The 21,590-nt window shown below is 45.0% G+C and overlaps 5 protein-coding genes across 5 annotated transcripts in view; 2 read left to right on the top strand and 3 right to left on the bottom strand.

The window, feature by feature from the left end:
* Positions 1–21,590, bottom strand: part of LOC127559136 (histone H2B type 2-E-like) — a 42,262-nt gene that overhangs the window by 13,547 nt on the left and 7,125 nt on the right. Inside the window, exon 2 of the mRNA XM_051992794.1 lies at positions 3,635–3,888. Coding sequence (XP_051848754.1) covers positions 3,870–3,888 — 19 coding nt within the window. The 3' untranslated portion in view covers positions 3,635–3,869. The remainder of the gene's footprint in view (positions 1–3,634; positions 3,889–21,590) is intronic.
* Positions 6,753–7,500, bottom strand: LOC127559143 (histone H2B type 2-E). The gene has a single exon (XM_051992800.1). The coding sequence runs from the start codon at positions 7,230–7,232 to the stop codon at positions 6,852–6,854; it is 381 nt and encodes a 126-aa protein (XP_051848760.1). The 5' UTR covers positions 7,233–7,500; the 3' UTR covers positions 6,753–6,851.
* LOC127559138 (histone H2A type 2-A) lies at positions 7,533–8,774 on the top strand. The gene has a single exon (XM_051992796.1). The coding sequence runs from the start codon at positions 7,612–7,614 to the stop codon at positions 8,002–8,004; it is 393 nt and encodes a 130-aa protein (XP_051848756.1). The 5' UTR covers positions 7,533–7,611; the 3' UTR covers positions 8,005–8,774.
* Positions 9,281–9,995, top strand: LOC127559150 (histone H3). The gene has a single exon (XM_051992808.1). The coding sequence runs from the start codon at positions 9,527–9,529 to the stop codon at positions 9,935–9,937; it is 411 nt and encodes a 136-aa protein (XP_051848768.1). The 5' UTR covers positions 9,281–9,526; the 3' UTR covers positions 9,938–9,995.
* On the bottom strand, positions 10,460–11,559 carry LOC127559133 (histone H1.4-like). The gene has a single exon (XM_051992791.1). The coding sequence runs from the start codon at positions 11,484–11,486 to the stop codon at positions 10,827–10,829; it is 660 nt and encodes a 219-aa protein (XP_051848751.1). The 5' UTR covers positions 11,487–11,559; the 3' UTR covers positions 10,460–10,826.

Genomic DNA, 21,590 nt, shown 5'->3' with positions numbered 1-21,590 from the left:
CCTCAGTTTTCCTAATTGTCCTGCCTCAGTTTCCCTGAATTGTTTTGCCTCAATCCCTCTGGTTGCAACCCCCCTTTTCTGCCCATTAGAACTGAGATAATTAGGGCTGTGGAGATCTGGCATTTCAGAAGATAAAACTCCAGATGTCCTATCTCAGATACCTAATTGGTATCCTCTAAGTTTCAGACTTCCTGTCTCTAGCTGGACACCTTCTTAACTCCCAGTTAGCAAGAAATTATGGTCCTACTTCCCCCCCACCCCCCTCCAACCTGTCACAACAGGATTGATAGTCCCTGCCTGGAGATTCCTGCTCACCAGAATTTGGACTCCATCCCCCTTTGTATATCCGAGCTTAGAGTCATATATATATATGTCACTCACATTCACTGCTCAGTGCTTTGGACATCAATCCTGGAGGCAACATGCCGCAGCACAATCTCTCCCTCTCAGAAATCCAAATAAGATATTAAAAACTCTCTAATCTCTATCTTTCTCTGGCATTACAGTTAAAGCTAGTGAGGGGAGATGATGATGATGGGGTTGAAAGCATGCAGAGCACCTGATGGGAAAAACCTGATAATACCTCAGTTTCCCCTCCTCAGTTTCTCTGAATTGTAATATTTTAGTTTCCCTACCTCAATTTCCCTGAATTGTTCTGCCTCAGTTTTCCATGTAGCCACCCCCAAATCCCCTTCCTGACTATTAAGACTAAGAGAATTAGGGCCTCTGAGCTCTGACCACTCTCACTTATAAAACTCCAGATGGCTTATCGCAAATGCCCGGATGGTATTCACTATCTTTTTGGCCTTTAACCACCTTCTTGACCCCCAACCCTATCAGAATTAAAAATGGTCCTTCCTGGTATTTTCACTCACCCAGTGCTCTGCTCCCCCTCTCCCCCCCTTGCCTAAACAAAGGCATATAAGTGTCTCTGGAATTACATGCTGGGGGCTGGATGCTTTGAGACAAGAGTCCCATTCAGACGGCTGGGGGCCGGACATGGGTCATATTCAGCTGCTAGTCCAGATTCTCCACTTTTAAAATACTAAAAACCTAATCTCTGTCTACCTCAGTTTCTCTGGCATTATAGATTTTCTTTTAGGTGGTTAGTAAAACTTTAACGACTTGGTGAAATAACTATGTTGAGCGCCAATTAGGACTGGAAATTGAGCTTAAAAAAAAAATAAAAGCCTAGGAAAAACCTTAAAGCTCTGACCACCTTTACATTATCATTATGTCATAAACTCCAGGTGCATTATCTTGATCCTTGCTAGGATAAATCCCCCTCCTTTTGAGTATTGCCCCTTGACTCAATGTCTTCTGTCTTTGACCTTCTTATCTTGACTCTTTATCCTCTCAGGATTAAGTTATTATCCTTTTCTGGAATTATGGTTTGTCCTTCCTATCAGTGTCCTCACTCCTTCCTTATCTGCCTTTGTTTCCCCTATAAGATTGTATATTCAGGTTATATATTCTGTTTGCAAACCCCAGTTAGCTAAAACCCTATATAAGTTCCCTGCTTCCATTTATCTGGACCAAATGCTTTGCACAAGAGTCCCTTGCAGTCATCAAGCTTAAACTCCGCATTAAAGATTAAAAACCAATCTCTCCTTGCCTCAGTTTCTCTAGTATCACAACTACAGAAGTTTAAAAATAGATATATTTAATTGAAAAACACTATTTGACAAAAATTAAAATTACAAATATTTGGAAAAATATTAAATGCTCATAGGTAAAGCTGACAAAATAAAAACTAAAATACTTGCTAAAGTAGTTTATTCAGTACTGTACCAAACTTAAAATATTTTGTAGACCCAGGGTGAAAAAAAAATAAAAAATTCATAAGAGGAACAAAAGACATCTAGAACCCACAAGGGTAACAATGAAAAAAGAGGGAAGGAAAGGAGTACCAGTTCTCATCCACTCATTTAACCCAGCTGTACTAATAAGCAATAATCAAATAAATGAGTTGGTACTTTTTTTAAAGAGAGCAGTTGATCAGGGTCAATGAGAGAGCAGCACACAGATGTGAATGATCAAAAGGTTGATAAATCCAAAGACCCCAATTATTGGGGGAAGGACTTATTTGACAAAAACTACTAGAAAATAGGACATTAATCTGACAGAGTTAGAACAATGCCTTGTAGCATATAGTAAGAAAAACTACAAATGGATCGTGGCTGTATATTAAAAAGTCATATCTTAAGTTAGAGGAGCATGGAAGAAATCACCTTTCATGTCTATATTATATATAGGAGAAGAGTTCATGATTAAATAAGCAATAGAATCACACAAGATAAAATAAAAGATTCTGATTATATAAGATGAAAATTTTTTTCATAAACAAATCTAATGCCATAAAAATTAGAAGGAAATAAGTATGTGGGAAAATATTTTTGAAATAAGTTTCTCTGCTAAAGATCTCATTTCCAAAATGGATTCAGATGTATATTTTATAAGATTAAGAGCCATTCTTCACTATAGATACCTAGGAATTTACAATCTATTGGCAATCATATTTAAAATATTTTAAATTAGCAATAGAGAATTAATGCAAATATGAGGTTGTACTTCACACTGATGAGACTAGCAAAAATAACAAATTTGGAAAATGCTAAATGTTAGGTGAACTGTGGGAAAAGAGGTATACATGCACACTGTTGGAAAAACTGTTGAATTGTATCAGGGATTGTGGAAATGAATGTGAAATTAGGCTGGACAAGATAAAGTGGAAATATGTTTAGAAGAATTGCACATGTTTAACCTATATTGGATTACTAGCTGTCTAGGAGAGAGAGGTGGGAGAAAAATTTGGAATACAAGATTTTGCAAGGGTAAATTTTGAAAACTATCTTTGCATATATTTATTTTAAAAAAGAAATTAGGCTAGAAAATTACCTTTAAACTGTCTATACACTTTGACCCAACTATACTATTATAGGATTGTACAGAATCTTCAGGGAGGACTGTTGGAATCTTTACAAACTGCTAACTCATTAGAGTTGATAGATTATTGATCTGATCTTACAAGGAGATGTTTTGGGCCAAAACCTGAAACAAGGTACTAAGTAGAACTAATTGATACAATGCTTGTGTTTACACCTTTATTCATTGGAATTCACAAGCATGGGAGATTCACAAAGTTAACTGTGTAATTTTGTGAATTCACGCCTCCCTTGAAGCTCTTAGGGCCAGAGAGCACTCTGAGAGAAAACTCATAATCCCATTCTCTCACAAGAGTCATATATAAACCCAGTCAAAAGAGTTTAGCTGAATTGGAAGCTGAAGAAAACAGAGGCAGAAGCAAAGGACAAAGCTGCAAGAGCTCTTAGAACCAAGAAGAGAGAGAGGCCTCTAGAAAAACTAACCTGACTACTTTGGAAGGAGAAAATAAACATTTGCATTTTCTCAGCTGGCTGCATTTTGGGTGATTATTAATTTTAACTGAAACTAAGGCTGCCTCCAGAAAACCTCCCTGAGAAACCTGCTCTCCCCCAGAGAAACCATTATTTATATATTTTAAAAGAAGAAAATCACCAGCAAAGGACTAACCTCCCTGCTGTGAGGGCTTATCTAGCCCTTTTCCAGGCTGTTCATCCCTCTTTTGATGTCCAACTGGTCACTGAACTCTCACCTGTGGTTCCAAGAAGCTTGTAGCATGTTTGAGCAGATGGGCTAAACCAGGTTGAAGATAATTGATAGGCTTCAAAGCATGTGAAAACTTCCACTGACTAAATGATCGGGGAAGAACATTTTGTTACAGTGGCCATGAAGGTGGCTGAAGCAGATTTTAGAACTTAGACATCAAAAGCTTCAAGGAAGGTCGTCCACTTCATCCCAGGCCATTACCAGTCTTGACATTTATCCTGTCATTGGACTTTGATGACTCTGGAAGAGAGAGTGAAGGTGATGACTGTGCAACTCTGCCTAACAAATTCAGTTCATAAGCAAGTGATCACCCTATATGATCCTTTTCAAAAATGGATTCCAAAATTTATATAATCCCTCACCAAAAGAAAAAAGGATCCCCATGTACATAAATTTTTATAGCACAATAGTCAAAAATTGGAAACTTAGGTGCTCTTCTCATATTAGGAAATGGGTAAACAAATTGCTCTGTGAAGGTAATAGAATATTATTAGGCCATAAAAATTATACAATGGACACTTTCAATGGGAATTGGAATAAACCTCTATGAATTGCCACGTAGAGAAATAACAAAAATTTATGGTACTTAAGAAATTATAAAGAAAAACATCTTTGAAAGAGTTTAGAACTCAGGAATACAATAAATTGCAAAAGAATGAAGATGAAATACATCACACATCTCTAGCTAGAGAAGCAAAATTTAAAATGCAGGAGACATACATTTTTTTTTTTTTTTTACTATCCCTCTATAGTTATGTACTGATTTTTAAAAAAATTTTGTCCAGTGTGGAAGTTGGTTTGTCAGATGAAGAATAATGAGAACAGAAAATTTAAAAAAAAAAAAAAAACCTAAGGAAAAAAATTCTGATCATATCCTTTGACCTTTTATCAAATGGAGAATATACCTTATTTTTAATTGATTCAGATTTATGTAACTTTAAGATGAGATTGTCATCAAGAAAACTGATGAAAGGATTTATTTTCCCAGTTAACCCAATTGATTTTTTTTCTCCTTTAGCTGTATTTAGTATTGCAAAACATTGCAATTTTGTGTAATCAAAATTATCCATGTTTTCAGTGTGATCCTCTCTATCCTTATTTTGATCATAGCCTTTTCTATGCATAGATCTAAAAAGTAATTTTTTTTGTGCCTTTAATGTGTTTATAATGTAACCTTTTTATTTAAGAAATATATGGCAAGATGGTACTGTGAGATATTAGTATAAACACCTACATTTTGGCAGACTTTTTTTTTCCAGCAGTTTTCATTTAATGTTGCCTCTTTACTTCAGTAGTTGAAGTATTTGGATTTATTCTACACAAGACTTAAGGTTCATTTTTATCTTTTTGTAGTACATCTGATTTTTCCTATAGGATCATTTTCTCTATTTTCAAACCATTACAAAATCATTGTGATGATTAGCTGAATATTAAAGTTTGAGGTATGATATTCTTTTTTTTATATATAACTTTTTATTGAAAGTACATAAGCATAGGTAATTTTTTACATTATCCCTTGCACTCACTTCTGTTCCAACTTTTCCCTTCTCTCCCTCCAACCCCTCCCCTAGATTGTAAGCAGTCTCATACATGTTAAATATGTTATAGTATATCCTAGATACAATATATGTATGCAGAACCTAACAGTCCTCTTGTTGCACAGGAAGAATTGGATTCAGAAGGTAAAAATAACCTGAGAAGAAAAACAAAAATGCAAATAGTTCACACTCATTTCCCAGTGTTTCTTCTCTGGATGTAGCTGATTCTATCCATTGATCAATTGGAACTGAATTAGATCTCTTTGTTGAAGATATCCACTTCCATCAGAATACATTGAGGTATGATATTCTTAAAACTCCTTTCCTCCCTAGTTTCCCCCCAATCTTTTCCTGCCTAATGCTATGAAATAATTGTTGGGCAAATCGGAGTGATATAGTATTCAAAAAGTAAATCAATTTAGATAACATTGTCATTTTTATTATATCATCTCAATCTATAACAATACTTCAGTATTCAAGACTATTTCCATAAGGAGTAGTTTGTAGTTGCAGTAATCATAATGGAAATGATGGTAGTATTGATTATGGATATCCTTGATTAATCCAATCTTATTTAATCTATTTTATCCCAATTACATATAAAGCTTTCTCTTGGTTTTAGATGCCATTTATCTTACATTATATACTATATGAGCTATATAATATACTACATAAGAGATATGTCACATTATTTATAATAAGGGTCCCTTTATTGTGATATTTACTTATTGTTTAATGAACATAAATGGGCACTTATTTCATTAAAAACTTTTCCTGCATCTATGGCTATAATACTGATTTGGGCTGCTCTTTTATTAATGCAATCTGTTACGTGTAGCTTTCTTAATACTTAACCAAACTTAACATTTCTAATATAAATTCAATCTGGCCATAATAGTTAATATTTTCAGTATATTGATGCACTCAGTTTTTTTAAACTCCCCACAAGTGCTCATTAAAAATACCAATCCGTACTTTTTGGGGGTCTTTTAAGTCCTCAAGTTTATATATGAAGACCATGTTGGGATCTCTGCCCCTCTTTTTCTCAAATATGAAGCAGTTGTGAGAATTGAACTGTATTGAACTTCCTACCCGAATGTATTAAATAATCTAAATCATGAGACAAAGGCAAAGAACTGGAAGAACCTGTATAGAGGAGGTTCTCAGGACAACAAGGAGAATAGAGGCGGGGCACTAGGGATTGCTTTTTTCCATAACGGAAAAGGCAGAGTTGAATCTGCCCCGGGGAGGTTTCGTAACCCTAAGGGATTTGTTAAGGAGCATGCGCGCCGAGCCTGCCGGGGTTAGGGGTGGAGCGTGGGGCGTAAGCAAAGGGGAGCCAGAGTCGCCAGGCAAAGGTCCAGGGAAAAGTTTTAAAGGAGGGCAAGCGAAAGTGTTTTCGTTTTTGTCACTTTTCTCTTTTCCGTTTTAAAATGCTTGGGTGCCGCGACTTTCCGGGGGAGGGCTGGGCGTGTGGGTCTCGGGGAGAAGGCGACTGGGGAGGGTAAGCGTAGAAGGCGAGCGCGAGCGCGTGGGGACGAGTGCGTAAGTTTTAAAGGACTTTTTGGCGCGAGACAGCTCCTTTGAGAGAAGGTGGGTGGCTCTGAAAAGAGCCTTTGTTTCGGGGCGGGGGGGCGGCGCGAGCGACTCCGGAGGCAGACCCGCTTACTTGGAGCTGGTGTACTTGGTGACGGCCTTGGTGCCCTCCGACACGGCGTGCTTGGCCAGCTCCCCGGGCAGCAGCAGGCGCACGGCCGTCTGGATCTCCCGGGAAGTGATGGTGGAGCGCTTGTTGTAGTGCGCCAGGCGGGAAGCCTCGCCGGCGATGCGCTCGAAGATGTCGTTGACGAAGGAGTTCATGATGCCCATGGCCTTGGAGGAGATGCCGGTGTCGGGGTGGACCTGCTTCAGCACCTTGTAGACGTAGATGGAGTAGCTCTCCTTGCGGCTGCGCTTGCGCTTCTTTCCGTCTTTCTTCTGAGCCTTGGTCACGGCTTTCTTGGAGCCCTTCTTGGGGGCAGGGGCGGACTTGGCCGGCTCGGGCATATCGAGAGGAAGAAAAGAGGCGAAAGGCAGAGAAGCAACGACTGCGAGAAACGAACAACGAAGACCGCCGAGCCGGCCCCCGCTACTTATAGTGCTCACATGCAAATGAAGGCTCGGGCAAGGCTAGGCTCCGATTGGCGGCTTCTCAGGAGTGTCGTCATAGGCGGAGAGGCCGGCCATGTAAATAACGGAATCCGAGGCGAGCCTCCCTAGTGGCCGTTCGGACAAAGACAGCGCGCCGACCAATCAGAAGGCTGCGGCGCGCAGTCCCGGCGCAAGCTATAAAAGGCCCCGCGCGGCGGGCCGAAGCACCAGTGTAGTTTTTCCAGTTGGCGATTGACTCAGCTGTGTCGTACTCGCACCCGTCCTCGTACTCGTCATGTCTGGCCGCGGAAAGCAGGGTGGCAAGGCTCGCGCCAAGGCCAAGTCTCGGTCCTCCCGGGCCGGTCTGCAGTTTCCCGTAGGCCGTGTGCACCGCCTGCTGCGCAAGGGCAACTACGCCGAGCGGGTCGGCGCCGGCGCCCCCGTTTACATGGCGGCGGTGCTGGAGTACCTGACGGCCGAAATCCTGGAGCTGGCTGGCAACGCCGCCAGGGACAACAAGAAGACTCGCATCATCCCCCGCCACCTCCAGTTGGCCATCCGCAACGACGAGGAGCTCAACAAGCTGCTGGGCAAGGTGACCATCGCCCAGGGCGGCGTGCTGCCCAACATCCAGGCCGTCCTGTTGCCCAAGAAAACCGAGAGCCACCACAAGGCCAAGGGCAAGTAAGCCGACTCGGCTCCCGGGGCCGAAAGGCTCACTCCCGAAACCAACGGCTCTTTTCAGAGCCACCCACCCCGTCAGAGAAAAGGGGCTGTTGCCGAACTTCCAGTTGCGTTCCCGATCCCGGTGGCGGCGTGACATGCCGCGTACGTACCCTAACCCTAAATGCGTCCCCCCAGTCCCGGCACGAACCGGAGCCAGCCCACTCGATAAACCCGAGCGGAGGCGACAAGTCCCCGCTTCCCTTAGCGAAGTCGGGTCAGCACCCGGGTCTCGCTCTCGCCTCGCCCCGTTGGCTACTCTTTCCCCCCCCCCCCCCGGCCCGAAGCTGTTGGTGTCAACGTCCAGTGCCACTTTATCCCGGAACGAAAGGCGACCAAGTTTTGTCCAGCGCCTCGACGTACTGTACTTGTCAGAAACGACCGGCGTGTCCGACTGCCGTCCGCGGGGCGATGACCCCAGGGCGTCGGAAATCACTAAAGTGCCCGTATCCCAAACTTTCCCTGGGATAACTCGGGAGCGAAGCTCCCAGCCAATCCGCCGCTTAGGCGGGCTTTTCGTTCGCAGTCCTAAGCCCCATACGCAAAGGAACCCTGAGAGGGGGGAACGGGGTGGTGGTGGTGGTGGTGACACCGTGGAGGGAGGAAGAGACGGGACTAAGGATGGTGGTGGCGGAAGAGTTTCTGGCTGCCGGTAGTAGTATCCCGCACCTTTAGGACTACTGTTGTAACGGGAGGGAGAAGGTGGAAATAAAACCGAAGTTCCTGGTTCTCGTCCTCCCGGAAGTGCCGGCCGGTGTTTTTTGAGCGGGCGTTGGGTGGGTGCCCTGAAAAGCCAAGGGCGTACCCTGGAGAAGCGCGGGAGGGTCAAGTGGGTGGCCGGCCGCGCAAAAATTCAGCAAACTAGTGGAAAGTTGGGGGACTCGATCGGGCACGGACACACGTCAGCGCCCCGAACGTTTGAGGTGTTCTTTTCCCGCCGAACAGAGGGAGAGGGCGAAGAGGAAAGCGGGGGGGGGGGGGGGGGGAGGGGAGTCGGGGAGTCGGGGAGTCGGGGAGTCGGGGGAGGGAAGGCAAGGGGACCCAGAGTTAGCGGGAAAGGGACTGCACAACTAAAAAGCTGTGGGATGGAGTTTAAAAACACGGACTGGTTAATCAGAAAAGGCAGCGGTGGGAGAAAGGATGAAAAACCGAGACCTACTCAGCGAGCGGAGGTTTTTTCCGCGAGGGTCGAGCTGGGGTAGGGGGTGGGGCTGAAGCGAGAAGGCGGAGGAAGAGTGGGGTGGGGAGGAGCGTGGGAAGGGTCGAGGGGCGGGGCGGGGCGGGACGGCGGAGAGACGGCAAAGCGGGAGGTCCAATGGAAAGGCCCTGCTGTAGGTTTCGGGCCCCAGCCAATCGGGGCTCAGCGCGGGACTTTCAAACGCCTTCAGCCCAATCAGGGCGCTTCTGCGTCTATAAAAGGTATCGGCGCGCGCCCAGTTTTCAGTCGTGTTTCGGCACAGGAGAAGCGCAGCTGTTCCTCTATCGCCATGGCCCGTACCAAGCAGACCGCCCGTAAGTCCACCGGTGGCAAGGCCCCCCGCAAGCAGCTGGCAACCAAGGCCGCCCGTAAGAGCGCTCCGGCCACCGGCGGCGTGAAGAAGCCTCACCGCTACCGCCCTGGTACCGTGGCTCTGCGAGAGATCCGGCGCTACCAGAAATCGACGGAGCTGCTGATCCGTAAGCTGCCCTTCCAGCGCCTGGTGCGAGAGATCGCTCAGGACTTCAAGACGGACCTGCGTTTCCAGAGCTCGGCTGTCATGGCCCTGCAGGAGGCCAGCGAGGCGTACTTGGTGGGTCTGTTCGAAGACACGAACCTGTGCGCCATTCACGCCAAGAGAGTGACCATCATGCCCAAGGACATTCAGCTGGCCCGCCGCATCCGTGGCGAGCGGGCGTAAGGCGCCGCTTTCCGCCCGTGGAAGTCCACACCCCAAAGGCTCTTTTCAGAGCCACCCACATTCTCACGAGAGTAGCTGTGATCGCGCCCACCTCTCCCCCCTCCTTTGCAACTTTGACTTGCTCCTGAGTTTTGCTGCATGGACAAAGGGAGCTTGCCGGCCCTTGTCGAGGCGAGTAGCCGCGAAAGGGCAGCTGCCGCTTGACCCCTAGTTTCCGTCCTTGCCCCCTGCCTCCCGACTCGGTTGACCATTGAGTGCGCGCACTGTGGGGAGGGAGGGATGGCTGGCTGGCTGGCTAGCTAGCTAGCTAGCTAGCCATTCGCTGAGGGCGGCGCTGCGTCCTTTTCCCCTTCCCTTCCTGCCGGGCTTGCATGCGCGCGCGCGCGCACGCACACGCACACAAATCGGGAGTGGAGCATGCAAGTAACTATAAAAACAATATTAAACTGGCGATCCTGGGGAGAAAGGAAGAAGCCAAAAACGCCCCTGCTTGCCCCAAAGCACACACAGACTTGGGGCCAAAAGAACCCTCCCTCTGCTTGGGTCATGTCAGACTTGGTCAGCTAGGCGGGGCGGGGAAGACGACCGGGGCAGTCACATAAGCCGCCCCCAATATACAACAAACATATAAATGGGGGTGGGGGCGAACATTGGGATGGACATATGCTACTTGGAATTAAAGAGATTTTTGTAGCTGCTTTTTTTATTTTTTTTTCATTTTTTTTTTTTTGCGTTTTTATTTACTCATTTGGGTGGGCATTTATTTCATTAAAAATCACAATGGTTTCTCCAGAGACGGATGGGGTCGGGAGGCTCAGCTCTTTTTCTGAGACGAGTGGGTGGCTCTGAAAAGAGCCTTTGGGTGGGTCAAGTTTCGAGGACTAGCTCTCTACTTCTTGGCTGTCGCCTTCTTGCTTTTGGCGGCTTTGGGCTTCGCCGTCTTGGGCTTGGCCACCTTCTTGGCCTTGGCCGCCTTGGGCTTAGCCGGGCTCTTGGCCACCTTCTTGGGCTTGGCCGCCTTGGCCTTCTTCGGGCTCTTGGCCGCTTTCTTGGCGGCTGCCGGCTTCTTGGCTTTCTTCGGGCTCTTCTTCACCGTCTTCTTGGCGCCCGCGGCTCCCGTCGCCTTCTTGGGCTTCTTGGAGGCACCGGCAGCCTTCTTGGTCTTGGCCGAGGCCGGCTTCTTGGCCTTAGTCTTCGTGTCGGCCGTCGGGGCCTTCTTGTTCAGCTTGAACGAGCCCGACGCGCCGGTGCCCTTGGTCTGCACCAGGGTCCCTTTGCTCACCAGGCTCTTGAGCCCCAGCTTGATGCGGCTGTTGTTCTTGTCCACGTCGTAGCCCGCCGCCGCCAGCGCCTTCTTCAGGGCTGCCAGGGACACGCCATTGCGCTCCTTGGAGGCGCTCACGGCTTTCGTGATCAGCTCCGACACGGGCGGACCCGCGGCCTTGCGCCGCGCTCCCCCGGCGGCCGAAGCCCTCTTGCCCTTTTTCTTGGCCGGCGCTTTCTCCGCGGGGGCCGGGGCAGCGGGAGCGGCGGGGGCCGTCTCGGACATGGCAGCGAAGGGAGACCGTACAGCAGCGACAGCGAGAAGTCACTAGAGGACGCCGCGGACTCGCGAATAAGCGAGCTCCGCGCTGACCCACTTATATATAGGTAAGGGCTGCCCCGTGATTGGTGCGCCGCCCCAGCCCTCCTCGCCCGTAAGGAAAGAAAATGGCTCCGCTCTCTTCCCGGCCTCTGCTGGGGAAGCGTGCAAAAAGCAGAAAATGGAGAAGGGAGGAGGGAGGGGCCACCCGGGGGACGGGAGGCGGGGAGGCGGGGAGGCGGGGAGGCGGGGAGGCGGGGAGAACGCGAGAGGGAGAAACCCGCTGCGGGAAGAGAAACACAACCTGCACCTCACCCTCCCAGACAAGGATTCCAGCCCGAAGGCGACTACTTGTCAGTTTTGGGTAGCCTGGACCGAGTTACGCTCTCCTCTTCTGGACGAGCAGTGTTCGCGTTTCAGTGGCTGCGGGACAGTTTGGGTTGTGTTTTGTTTTTTTTTTTTTAAATAATCACTAGACGAGGCTGAGGCCCTTCTCTCCCTCCCCCTCTTCCCCCCCCCCCATTATTTTCTTGAAAGTAGCCCGGGGTTCCTCCGCCTTCTGAGCGGGGCTGTGTTCTAGAGCTCCAGGGGGTGGGGTGGCTGCGGTGGTCCCCAAACTCGACTAATCTAGAAACTGCTGAGTAGGAACAGTAAAGTTCCAGTCCGAGGATTTCAGCTCACGCCAGAGAACGACTGATTAGTAGTCTAGAGATGCGGCGGGAAAGTGGCCACTTGGGTCTCAATTAGGTGACCTGCGATTCTCCTCCCACCCTTAAGGGGAGAGTTCGGGATTGACTCTAGGTGAAGTCTGGCGAAAGGTCAGGACGGCACTATGGCCGGGCAAGGGGAAGGAACGCCCCGAACGGGGGTCTCTGTACTGGCTCCCGCCAAACCTGAGACTGACAAAAATGGCCCAGTCACTCTTCCTCCTCGCCTTTTCTTTCTCTGGGTAATCTCGTAATTGGGAAAGGGAAGGGAAGGGCGTCTGGGCTTTGAGCTGGAGAGACAAAGGCGCGCAGAGATCACTTGAGTACTCAGCTGCCCGGGGGCGGGGGGAGGGGGAGCCCTCAATATCCACTTTCTTCGGGCCCACCGCCGGGTCCCTAAGCAGAGGTGCCTGAAAACACGAAGAGTACTTTGAAATCGCGCTTTCTCTTCCCCTCTCCCGCCTCCCAGTATTGGGACGCCAGTTCCGAGGAAATCTCGAGGGTGGGTCACACATTAAGAGACACCACTGACGGGGACTGAACGTGAATTACCAATTCTCCCTTTTCACATAGAAATCCTGCTTATGGGGGATCGATCGTTCAGGAGCAGCACCCGACACGTCACCACGCCCTGGGAGAGCAGGGGAGGGAGCAGGGACGTCCGGGACAGATTGCGCGGACTGTTTGAACTTCTCATTTTGAACTGCCCGGGCCCAATAAAATTTTTACTCGAAAGCTCTCGGATAAATGAAAGGGTGAGCTGGGAAGCCTCTCAGCCGCACCTGAAAAGTCGGAAAGAATACAACTTCCACTCTCACTTGCTTATTTTAAGTGGTTCTGAACGCTCCCCTTAGTCTAGAACCCTTTATAGTGGGGGTAAATGTCCTGGTGGCCACAAGGACCACACAGTACGTTCCAGATCATTCTTTTATTCTCAAACCTTCACAGCAAAGGAAATTTGTTTTCCCCCACCACCACCACCACCTAATACATGGATGAATGGAAGCACCACAAGAGATGTCCTTCAAGTCTCTCTATTCCTGACACCAAGGAGCATCTGGAAAGCATACCTGCTCTCGCCACAGCAAATAGATCTCGTGTCTCTGGAGTGTTTGCTTTTTTAAACGGAAGGGGAAAAAAAAAAAATCCACCCCGGCCCTGTCGTCGTCCTTCATTACAAATTGAAAAGCCGGGGTGCGCGTGGGGAGGGGGGAGAAATGGGCCTCACCGTAATTAGAGCCTAGCACTCACTCCGCAAGTCCAGGTTTGGCTTCTTGCCGACAAGAATGGATGAGTGCACTCCTCGAGAGACAGGGGGACGAGAGGGAGAGCAGAGATTAAGGGTACCTGGGCAGAATCTGCCTGCAGGGATGGCCATCGCTAAAACTTGGGGGGAGGAAGTATTTCTCCACCCAAGTCAACCCAATCCCCTCTCACCTCCGGGCCTCCCTTTTCCCCTCAGAGCTGAGAGAGACTTAGGGACTCGTGGGAAAGTCAAAATTAGAGGTTGGGAGCATGGAGGGAAGGCCCTTATCTCAGAGACCGACCTTTCTCCCTTCATAAGTGCAGCAGCTCTACCTGCTTGGTCTCCCACCAGCGCCCCGTTTCCTGCACACTGGGGTCAATCTTCATCTTCCCCACCCTGCTTTGTGAAGGAGCTCCTTCACGCCATCTTTTACTCCTAAAAATAGACCTGAGAAATAAGTGGGCAAACAGACGGAACTATCTCCTAGGATCTCTCCCCTTCCTTCCTCTCCCCTCCCCTCCTCCCACCGAGCACTCCAACATCGCCTCCCTTCTCTCTCCCCCCCCACCCCTCTTCCCCCCCAGAGTCAGCCGACAGACTGCTGACCCCCCACGGGCAAAGGTTAGAAAGGCCAGACGGGGTCAGCCGCACTTCAAATCCCGGCTTCTTCCTCCAACTCGGAAGAGATCTGGGAGGGGCCGGAGGGGTTGTAAAGGCAGTAACTCCTGTACTCCGGGATCAACCAACTGGCAACTGTTGCCACAAGAATCTCTAGGCTTTCTTTGTTACAAGGTATGTCGCCAAACTCCTTTGCCGAGGCACTAGCCCCGCGTTACAGAGTGTCGGCGGCCGGGCAGGGACGAGAGTAACCGATGGCACATCCAAACCCACGTTGGTTTTTCAACAAACAATCTGCAAACCTCCCTGGTCTCAAGCTGACCTGTGCTTTCTGGACCAGGACGGACTCCGTCCCTTTAGATCTTTAAATCTGTGCGTGTGAAATACAATCCTTTTACAGACTCTGCCTTGTGCTCAGTCAGACGGAAAGGGATTTGAGTATATTGGCTACTTGCAGAGAGGTCGGGCTCCACTGTGGGGTGGGGGAGGGGCGGGCCTGCCCCTCCAACCCCCTCACACCCCAGGAAGAACCCACACACACACACACCTCCTCCCATTGCTCTCTGGCTAAAACCTTAGCAAGGTATCAGATCCCCCTTGTCCTGAATCCTCTCCGCTCCGCTAAAGAAGCCTCTGCCTCTCCCTGACCAGGTGCCAACGTCCCGAGAGGAATCCCAGTGCACCGGTTTCAGGTCTGGGCTGGGAGCCAGGAGGATCTGGGCAGCAGTCCCACTGTAGCTGCTTACTGGACCAAGGTCACTTCTCTTGACCTCTTTTCCCCTCCCCTCTCAGATGAAGGGCTCGGCACTTAATGGCCTCTTCAATATACCCTTTGAACAACCAGCAGCTGAGGTGAAGAGGAGGACCCAGTCGAGGCTGGAGGAGGATCTAGGGCAGACCCTCGTGGACACATTTCCCTGGAAGTTCAGGCTGGTCAACCCTCTAGGGAGCCCAGTGTTTTCCCAAGGTGGGCTGCACAAATCCTGGGGCCAGGCAGAGGCCCACTGGAAAAGATGCACACCTTGCTCTGACTGTGATGACGAATGGATCTGATTACGTCTCCTTTGCACTTGGAGAGGTGGGGAAGAGAGTTCCCTCTCCGTAAAGGCTCTTCTATAGTCAGTATTCCCTCAGGCAACTGTCTTGGGCAGTTGGTGGCAGAGTGGACAACTCCTGGACCAGCACTGTCAGCAAGACCAGACTTCAAATCTGCCTCTGTGACTCGGGACAAGTCACTTAAACCTCACTATAGTACCTACTTCTAGGGTTTTGAGAGGATTAGGTATATCAAGCATTTGGCATAGTGCCTGCCACTTAGCAGGTACTAAATAAATCCTAGTTCCCTTGCCTCCTTCCCCAGCCTTTCCTATTTGCCTGCATAGTGACTGTCATCATCTTTACTTCCCTCTCCTGCTTTCCTCCTTTGTGGAAATTTAATAATTAGACAAATTCTGATGTTCCTAGGTGAATTCCTGGGCTAAAGACAAGAGAAAAAAGATTTTAAAGAACATTCCATCTTTAGATAGTACTAATTGTTTAAGGTTTTACTGTTTTGACATGTCTTCTGTTTTTGAACACCCTCCCTCCCTCCCTCCCTCCCTCCCCCAGCATGCAAGCTGAATCTCTCTAGGGACAAATAGAAAGATTAAAGCAAAACCAAAAGCCACTGAAACTATAGATGATGCATGCTGCTTTCTATGCTTGTAATTGCCTAGTCTCCATTTGTAATGCCAAAGAAACTGAGCGAGACAGAGGTTAGAGACCAATTTGATAGTTTATTAAATGGAGAGAGATAATGGAATCAAATAGATCTTGGTCCCAGGGCTAGACTCTTTGAGATGATGTCAAAGAGTCCAGCCTTGAGTATTGGGATAGCAAGCTTTTTTATAGGGTAACAAGAACAGTGACATAATGGGGGAAGTATCTAGGTGGGGATAACCTAATGGTAGGGGAGGCCCCTAGGATGACACAATGGAGGGAAGTTACTGATATTCTAATGACATCTAAAATGGATAAACCTTTATCCTGTCAAACATTAAGAGGGAATGTCTATAACCTAAAGATATAAAACCTTCATGTCATCAACCATTTAAGAGGGAATGATTATAGCCTGGGATTTTGGGGCAGAGCAACTGAGGTAGACCTTTATCTCAATTAAGAAAGAAAGGTTATAACCTGAGGCAGAATAACTAAATAGGACAATTGGAGAAACTGGGTCACAACATAAAAGGGAATTTGGCACAACACACTGACTAGAGTAGGATAGCAATGATAATCATTACCCTTTCTCCAAACCCAGAAAGGTCATAATTAATCATTTTATGGTCTTTTAGTCTTGTTTGGGTTGGTTGACACTATTGTATTCATTAAATACATCTTTTTATACTTCCCTCTGCATCAGTTCCTAAAAGTCTTCCAGGGCTTTACACAATTTCTCATAGCCATCATTTCTTGCAGGAAAAAAAAAAAAAAACATACCTATATTCTAATTCTGCTGCATTTGCAGTTACATAACCCAATTTCTCATTTTTGCTACCACAAAGTACAATTATCCTTATTTTAGCACATATGGGAGGTGTGGACAGTCTAGCTTTCAGCCTTTCTCCTCAATATGAAGATTACCAGATCAAGAGATATAAAAGATTTGAATTGATTCCTTACATCATTACAAAATTGAACAATGCGTTGGTATCTATCAAAATCATATAACTGAACCATTCTACCCATCTCTCCTATGACAGAATTGTCATAAAGGTTACCTTTAATATGTCTCTATGTCTGGTTTACAGCCATCTTTTCTATTATTTAATACAAAAGTGCTTCTTCATTTCCTCATCACTTACCCACTCAGGAACATGGTCTGGTCTTATAATCTTGTGTCAATTCCCTATGTATCCTAGATATCAGACTGTTGTTCAGTATATATGGGCAGATTTTTTTTCCCCACTTGTTTCCCTCGTTCTGATTGCTTTGATTTTATTTGGACATAAATCTTTTAATTTTAGGTAATCCAGATTGTCTATTTTGTCCTTTACAATCTTCTATCTTGACTTTTCAAGGATTTCGCATTCCCACCCAGGACAGTGCAAAGCACTTTCTTTCACATTTCCTCTGTTTTTTTTTTTTTTTTTTTTTTTTCCCAGTTTCTAGAGTGTAAATCACTTGTAGCAAAGGATTTTAATCCTATATTCTGATTTAAATTCCAAAGTTCTTTCCATTCTTTGGCAGTTGTCTCTCTAACCACTGTGCTAGTCAAAGTGGTTAGATAGATACAGATAGATATAGAAGATACAAAGATGTACAAAAAGCACCATCCCTGCAGCCCAACAGCTTACTGTCTAGAAATATGCCATATGCACAAATCAAGCTACTCATACTAGCATACATTTATTGTTGTAGTTGGATCATTTCAGTCATGTGTGACTCTGTGTGACCCCATTTGGGGTTTTCTTGGCAAAGATCCTGGAGCGGTTTGCCATTTCCTTTTCCAGCCCATCTTACAAATGAAGAAACTGAGGCAAACAGAATTAAGATTCAGTGTCTGCATCCAGATTTGAATTCAAGGAGTCTTCATGATTAACTCTGTGGCCTATCCAGTTCATGACCCAGCTGCCACATTGCACACATTTATATAGGATTTTAAAGTTTTCAAAGAGCTTTACATGGTTTATCTACCATTATATCATCACAGTAGTTCCTGTGAAATAACATCACAATATTTATGATGTCCATTTTACAAATGAGGAAATGGAGATTTGGAGAAGTTAGGTGATTTGCTCATAGCTACACAGTTAGCTTTTGGGAGGTAAGGTTCATCTCTTTACTGACAATCTAGCATACATTCTAGCACTTAGTTTAGCACTCAAACAAATGCTAAATTATTGGATTTCTTGATAAAAGTTGTAAGAATTTAGATGGAAGAACAATCATTATGGGATTTGATGATCATGGAAAGTGTTTCAGAACAAATTACTTTCTCTCCCTCCTCAGCTTGCCCCTAACCCAAACCTAGAGCAATTCTTTGATCTTTAATATACTTCTTAGTCTAACATTCAAGATCTTCTATAGTCTTGCCACAACCCACCTTTCTAGTCTTATTTCCCACTAATCACATCCATACTTGCTTTTTCATCAAATCATTTTTACCTTTGATATAAGCTACAATTCAACTTATTCATTATGCTAGGAACCTTCCTTCCCTACTACCTGTCATTGACATTCTACCCATTCTTCAAAACTCAAGGTACATGTCACCCTACAGGATCATCAAACAGTAAATTTAGAGACATGACCTAATTTGGAGTGGAAGAGGACATTAGAAGTCATTCAATCCAGTCCCTTCATTTAACAAATGAGTACAATGATTTACAGAGGAGTAATATGCCCAAAGTCAAAACAGTGACTCAGTAATAGAACTCTAGTCCCTTCCAGATGTAGCTTTCTTTCCAGAGCCTGCAAAGTCCCTGCCATAGCTTCAAGGAAGTCAAATCCTCTTGTTAAAATCCTATATATTCTCTCTTGATTCAGTGATACTAACAGCCACAAACAAGACACTTCATCTCTCATCTCAAGGAATTGTCCCTAGTCCTATACACTGAAATGTTTCCCCTCTGAACTCTGACTACTGAATTAACTGACCTATCTTCTGTAGGAAGTCTTTCCTAGTTCCTCTTAATTCTAGGGCCTTCCCATTATTATCTCCTAGTTATCCTGTATATAGCTGACTTTATGTATATCTTTTTTGTATGTTATCTCCTCTATTAGATTGCAAGCAAGGACTGGCTTTTGCCTTTTCAGATCCTCAGTACTTAGTACAGTGTCTGGAACTTAATAGACCTTTACTAAGTGTTGATTCATTGATTGAACCATTCACCTGGAATATTACATTTATCTACATATATATCATCTGTTATCTCCTTCAACATAAAGGCACTGAGAGCAGAAACTATCTTATGTATCAATATGTCCCCCCCCCTTAACAACTATCACATTATTTTGAACATCAAATCTTTAATATGTTTACTTCTATACTTTTATAATCTCCAGTACACAATAATGTTTCATACTAAGAATTCAAAAAATTGTTTATTGAATGAATAAACTAGTATTTGTAATAGACTTTAAAGGAAGAATAGGATTTGAATTCAGTGAAACAGATGTTAAGCCATTTCAGGCTAGAGGACTATAACCTTGAAATTTAATTTTGTCTTTGTATCTTCACAGGCTCATTGTTAGTAGTTAATAAATGTTTGGTGATCAGTAAAACCAAGGGGTCAGGAAAGTATAAATAATATTCCAAAGTTAACAAGGAAATCTGTAGAGCAGAGGGATTATAGAACACAAGACAAAACTGGACTAATAATTTTCATCAGATTATGTAAAGTTAAACTTTATTCTATGGGCAATGGAGAGTGGTTGATGTTTGTTTTTAAATCAGGGCACAAACCAATTTGTTTTTAAATCACTTGATCTGAAATGATCTAAAAAAGCTAAAGAATTTAAGTTCATAAGAAACTTTAGAGATCTAAACAATCTCACCTTTCCCCTCTCCCCATCACACATACACACACACACACACACACACACTATACATAACTTGAGTTGTAATAACGGTCCCACTGTTCTTCTCTATTATATTTCTCAATCAGATGTTCTATTTCCTATATAGAATGTATGTTATATTCCCTTTTGACCTAAGTAATTATTCTTTGCAGGATCCATCACCTCATGACTCACCTACCTGACTTTTAAATATCCCATCTCAAGGACAATCTTTACTATCTCTTAACAGATACTCCTGAAACAGAATACATGCATTCTGTGTTTCCATTGACTCCATAATCATCTCCAAGCTGCTGATTTCTATCTCTATTTATCCAGTCTCCCACTTTTCTGTCCAACTGACTATTCCACATGTCTACCTAGGTGTCTCTTAGATATCTTAAACTCAACATGTCTAAATATAACACATCATCTTCCTCTCCCAAAGTATTTTATTCTTCCTACTCTTCCCAACCTCCCTCTAAGCTTATCACCTTAGTACCATCTTCTCAATCACCCAGACTTAGAAGCTATCATCCATGTCTCTTTGCTCTCTCTTATCCCCTCCATCCAATATATAATCTCCCTCCCTATACATCTCCTTCTCTCGTGTAATATGGCCACCATCATGTCATCTTATACCCAGTTGTGGAAACTGAAGAAAATTGAAGTTCTGACCTTGGCACTCCTGTCTCTCATAGCAATGGAAAGGGAATCAACATTTGTATAGTGTTAATGAATTGAGCATTTTAAATAAATATCTCTCTTGATCTTCACAATAACCTTAGGAGGTGAGTGCTATTATCCTTATGTTACAGAAGAGAAAAGTGAGACAGACAGAGGCTCAGTGAAGTACTCAGTGGAGACCAGAGTCTCCAAGATAACAAATATCTGAGGCTATATTTAAATTCAAGTCCTCTTGACTCCAGATGCAGAATTAAAACCCTTCATAACCAGGTCTCTTTTTAACATTTCACTGGATTCCATGTGCACTGGCTTTCTTGGTGTTCCTTCTCACACACTAAACTGTTAACTCTGGATGCTATGTCTTTTCACTGGTGTGATTCCATCCCTAGAATTCACTATCTTTTCAGCTTTGCTTCCTGACTTTCCTGGATTTCTTCAAAATAAAATCTTATCTATTTTTTCCCAATTACATGTTAATGTTTTATTTTTCTCCAATTACATATTAAAACAATATTTACTATTTGTTCTTTTTTTTTAAGTTTTGAGTTACAAAGTCTATCTTTCCTTGCTTTCTGCCCTTCACCCCTTCCCAAGACAATAACCAATCAAAATACAGGTAATACATGCAACAATTATATAAAACATTTTCATATTATCCATTTTGTTTGGGAAGAGTTAAACAAAAAAGGAAAGAATAGCATGCTTCAGACACTATCTATTCTTTCTCTGGAAGCAAATAGCATGCTTTATCATTTATTCTTTAGAATTTGTCTTAGATCATTGTATTGCTGAGAATAGCCAAATCATTCACAGGTTTTCATCAAACAATATTGCTGTTACTGGGTACAATGTTCCCCTGGTTCTGTTCACTCCACTTTGCATCAGTTCATGTAATTCTTTCCAGATTTTTCAGGTATTATCCTGCTTGTCACTTCTTTTACAATAATAATATTCCATACAATGGGCATCCCCTTGATTTCCAATTCTTAGTCACCACAAAAACAGCTGCTACAACTATAAAATCCCCTCTTTTTTTCAAGAAGCCTTTCTCAATTAAACCTAATGCTAGTGCTTTCCCATTGTTAATTTTCTCCAATTCATCTTTTTGGAGCATAATGGTTTAGATATTGCTCTTACCTTTAGACAATGAGCTCTTTGAGAACAGAGACTATATTTTGTTTTTCTTTTACCCAGTGCTCAGTAAGGTGTTTATGCATAGTATGTATTTAATGGTTATTTGATTGTTGTCCATTCTCTAGGGAGACCATCCTT

The sequence above is a fragment of the Antechinus flavipes genome, chromosome 4, assembly GCF_016432865.1.
Source record: "Antechinus flavipes isolate AdamAnt ecotype Samford, QLD, Australia chromosome 4, AdamAnt_v2, whole genome shotgun sequence".
Classification (NCBI taxonomy): Eukaryota; Metazoa; Chordata; class Mammalia; order Dasyuromorphia; family Dasyuridae; genus Antechinus; species Antechinus flavipes.
Note: the sequence above shows the minus strand (reverse complement) of the source record. Positions and strands in the feature narration are given on the sequence as shown.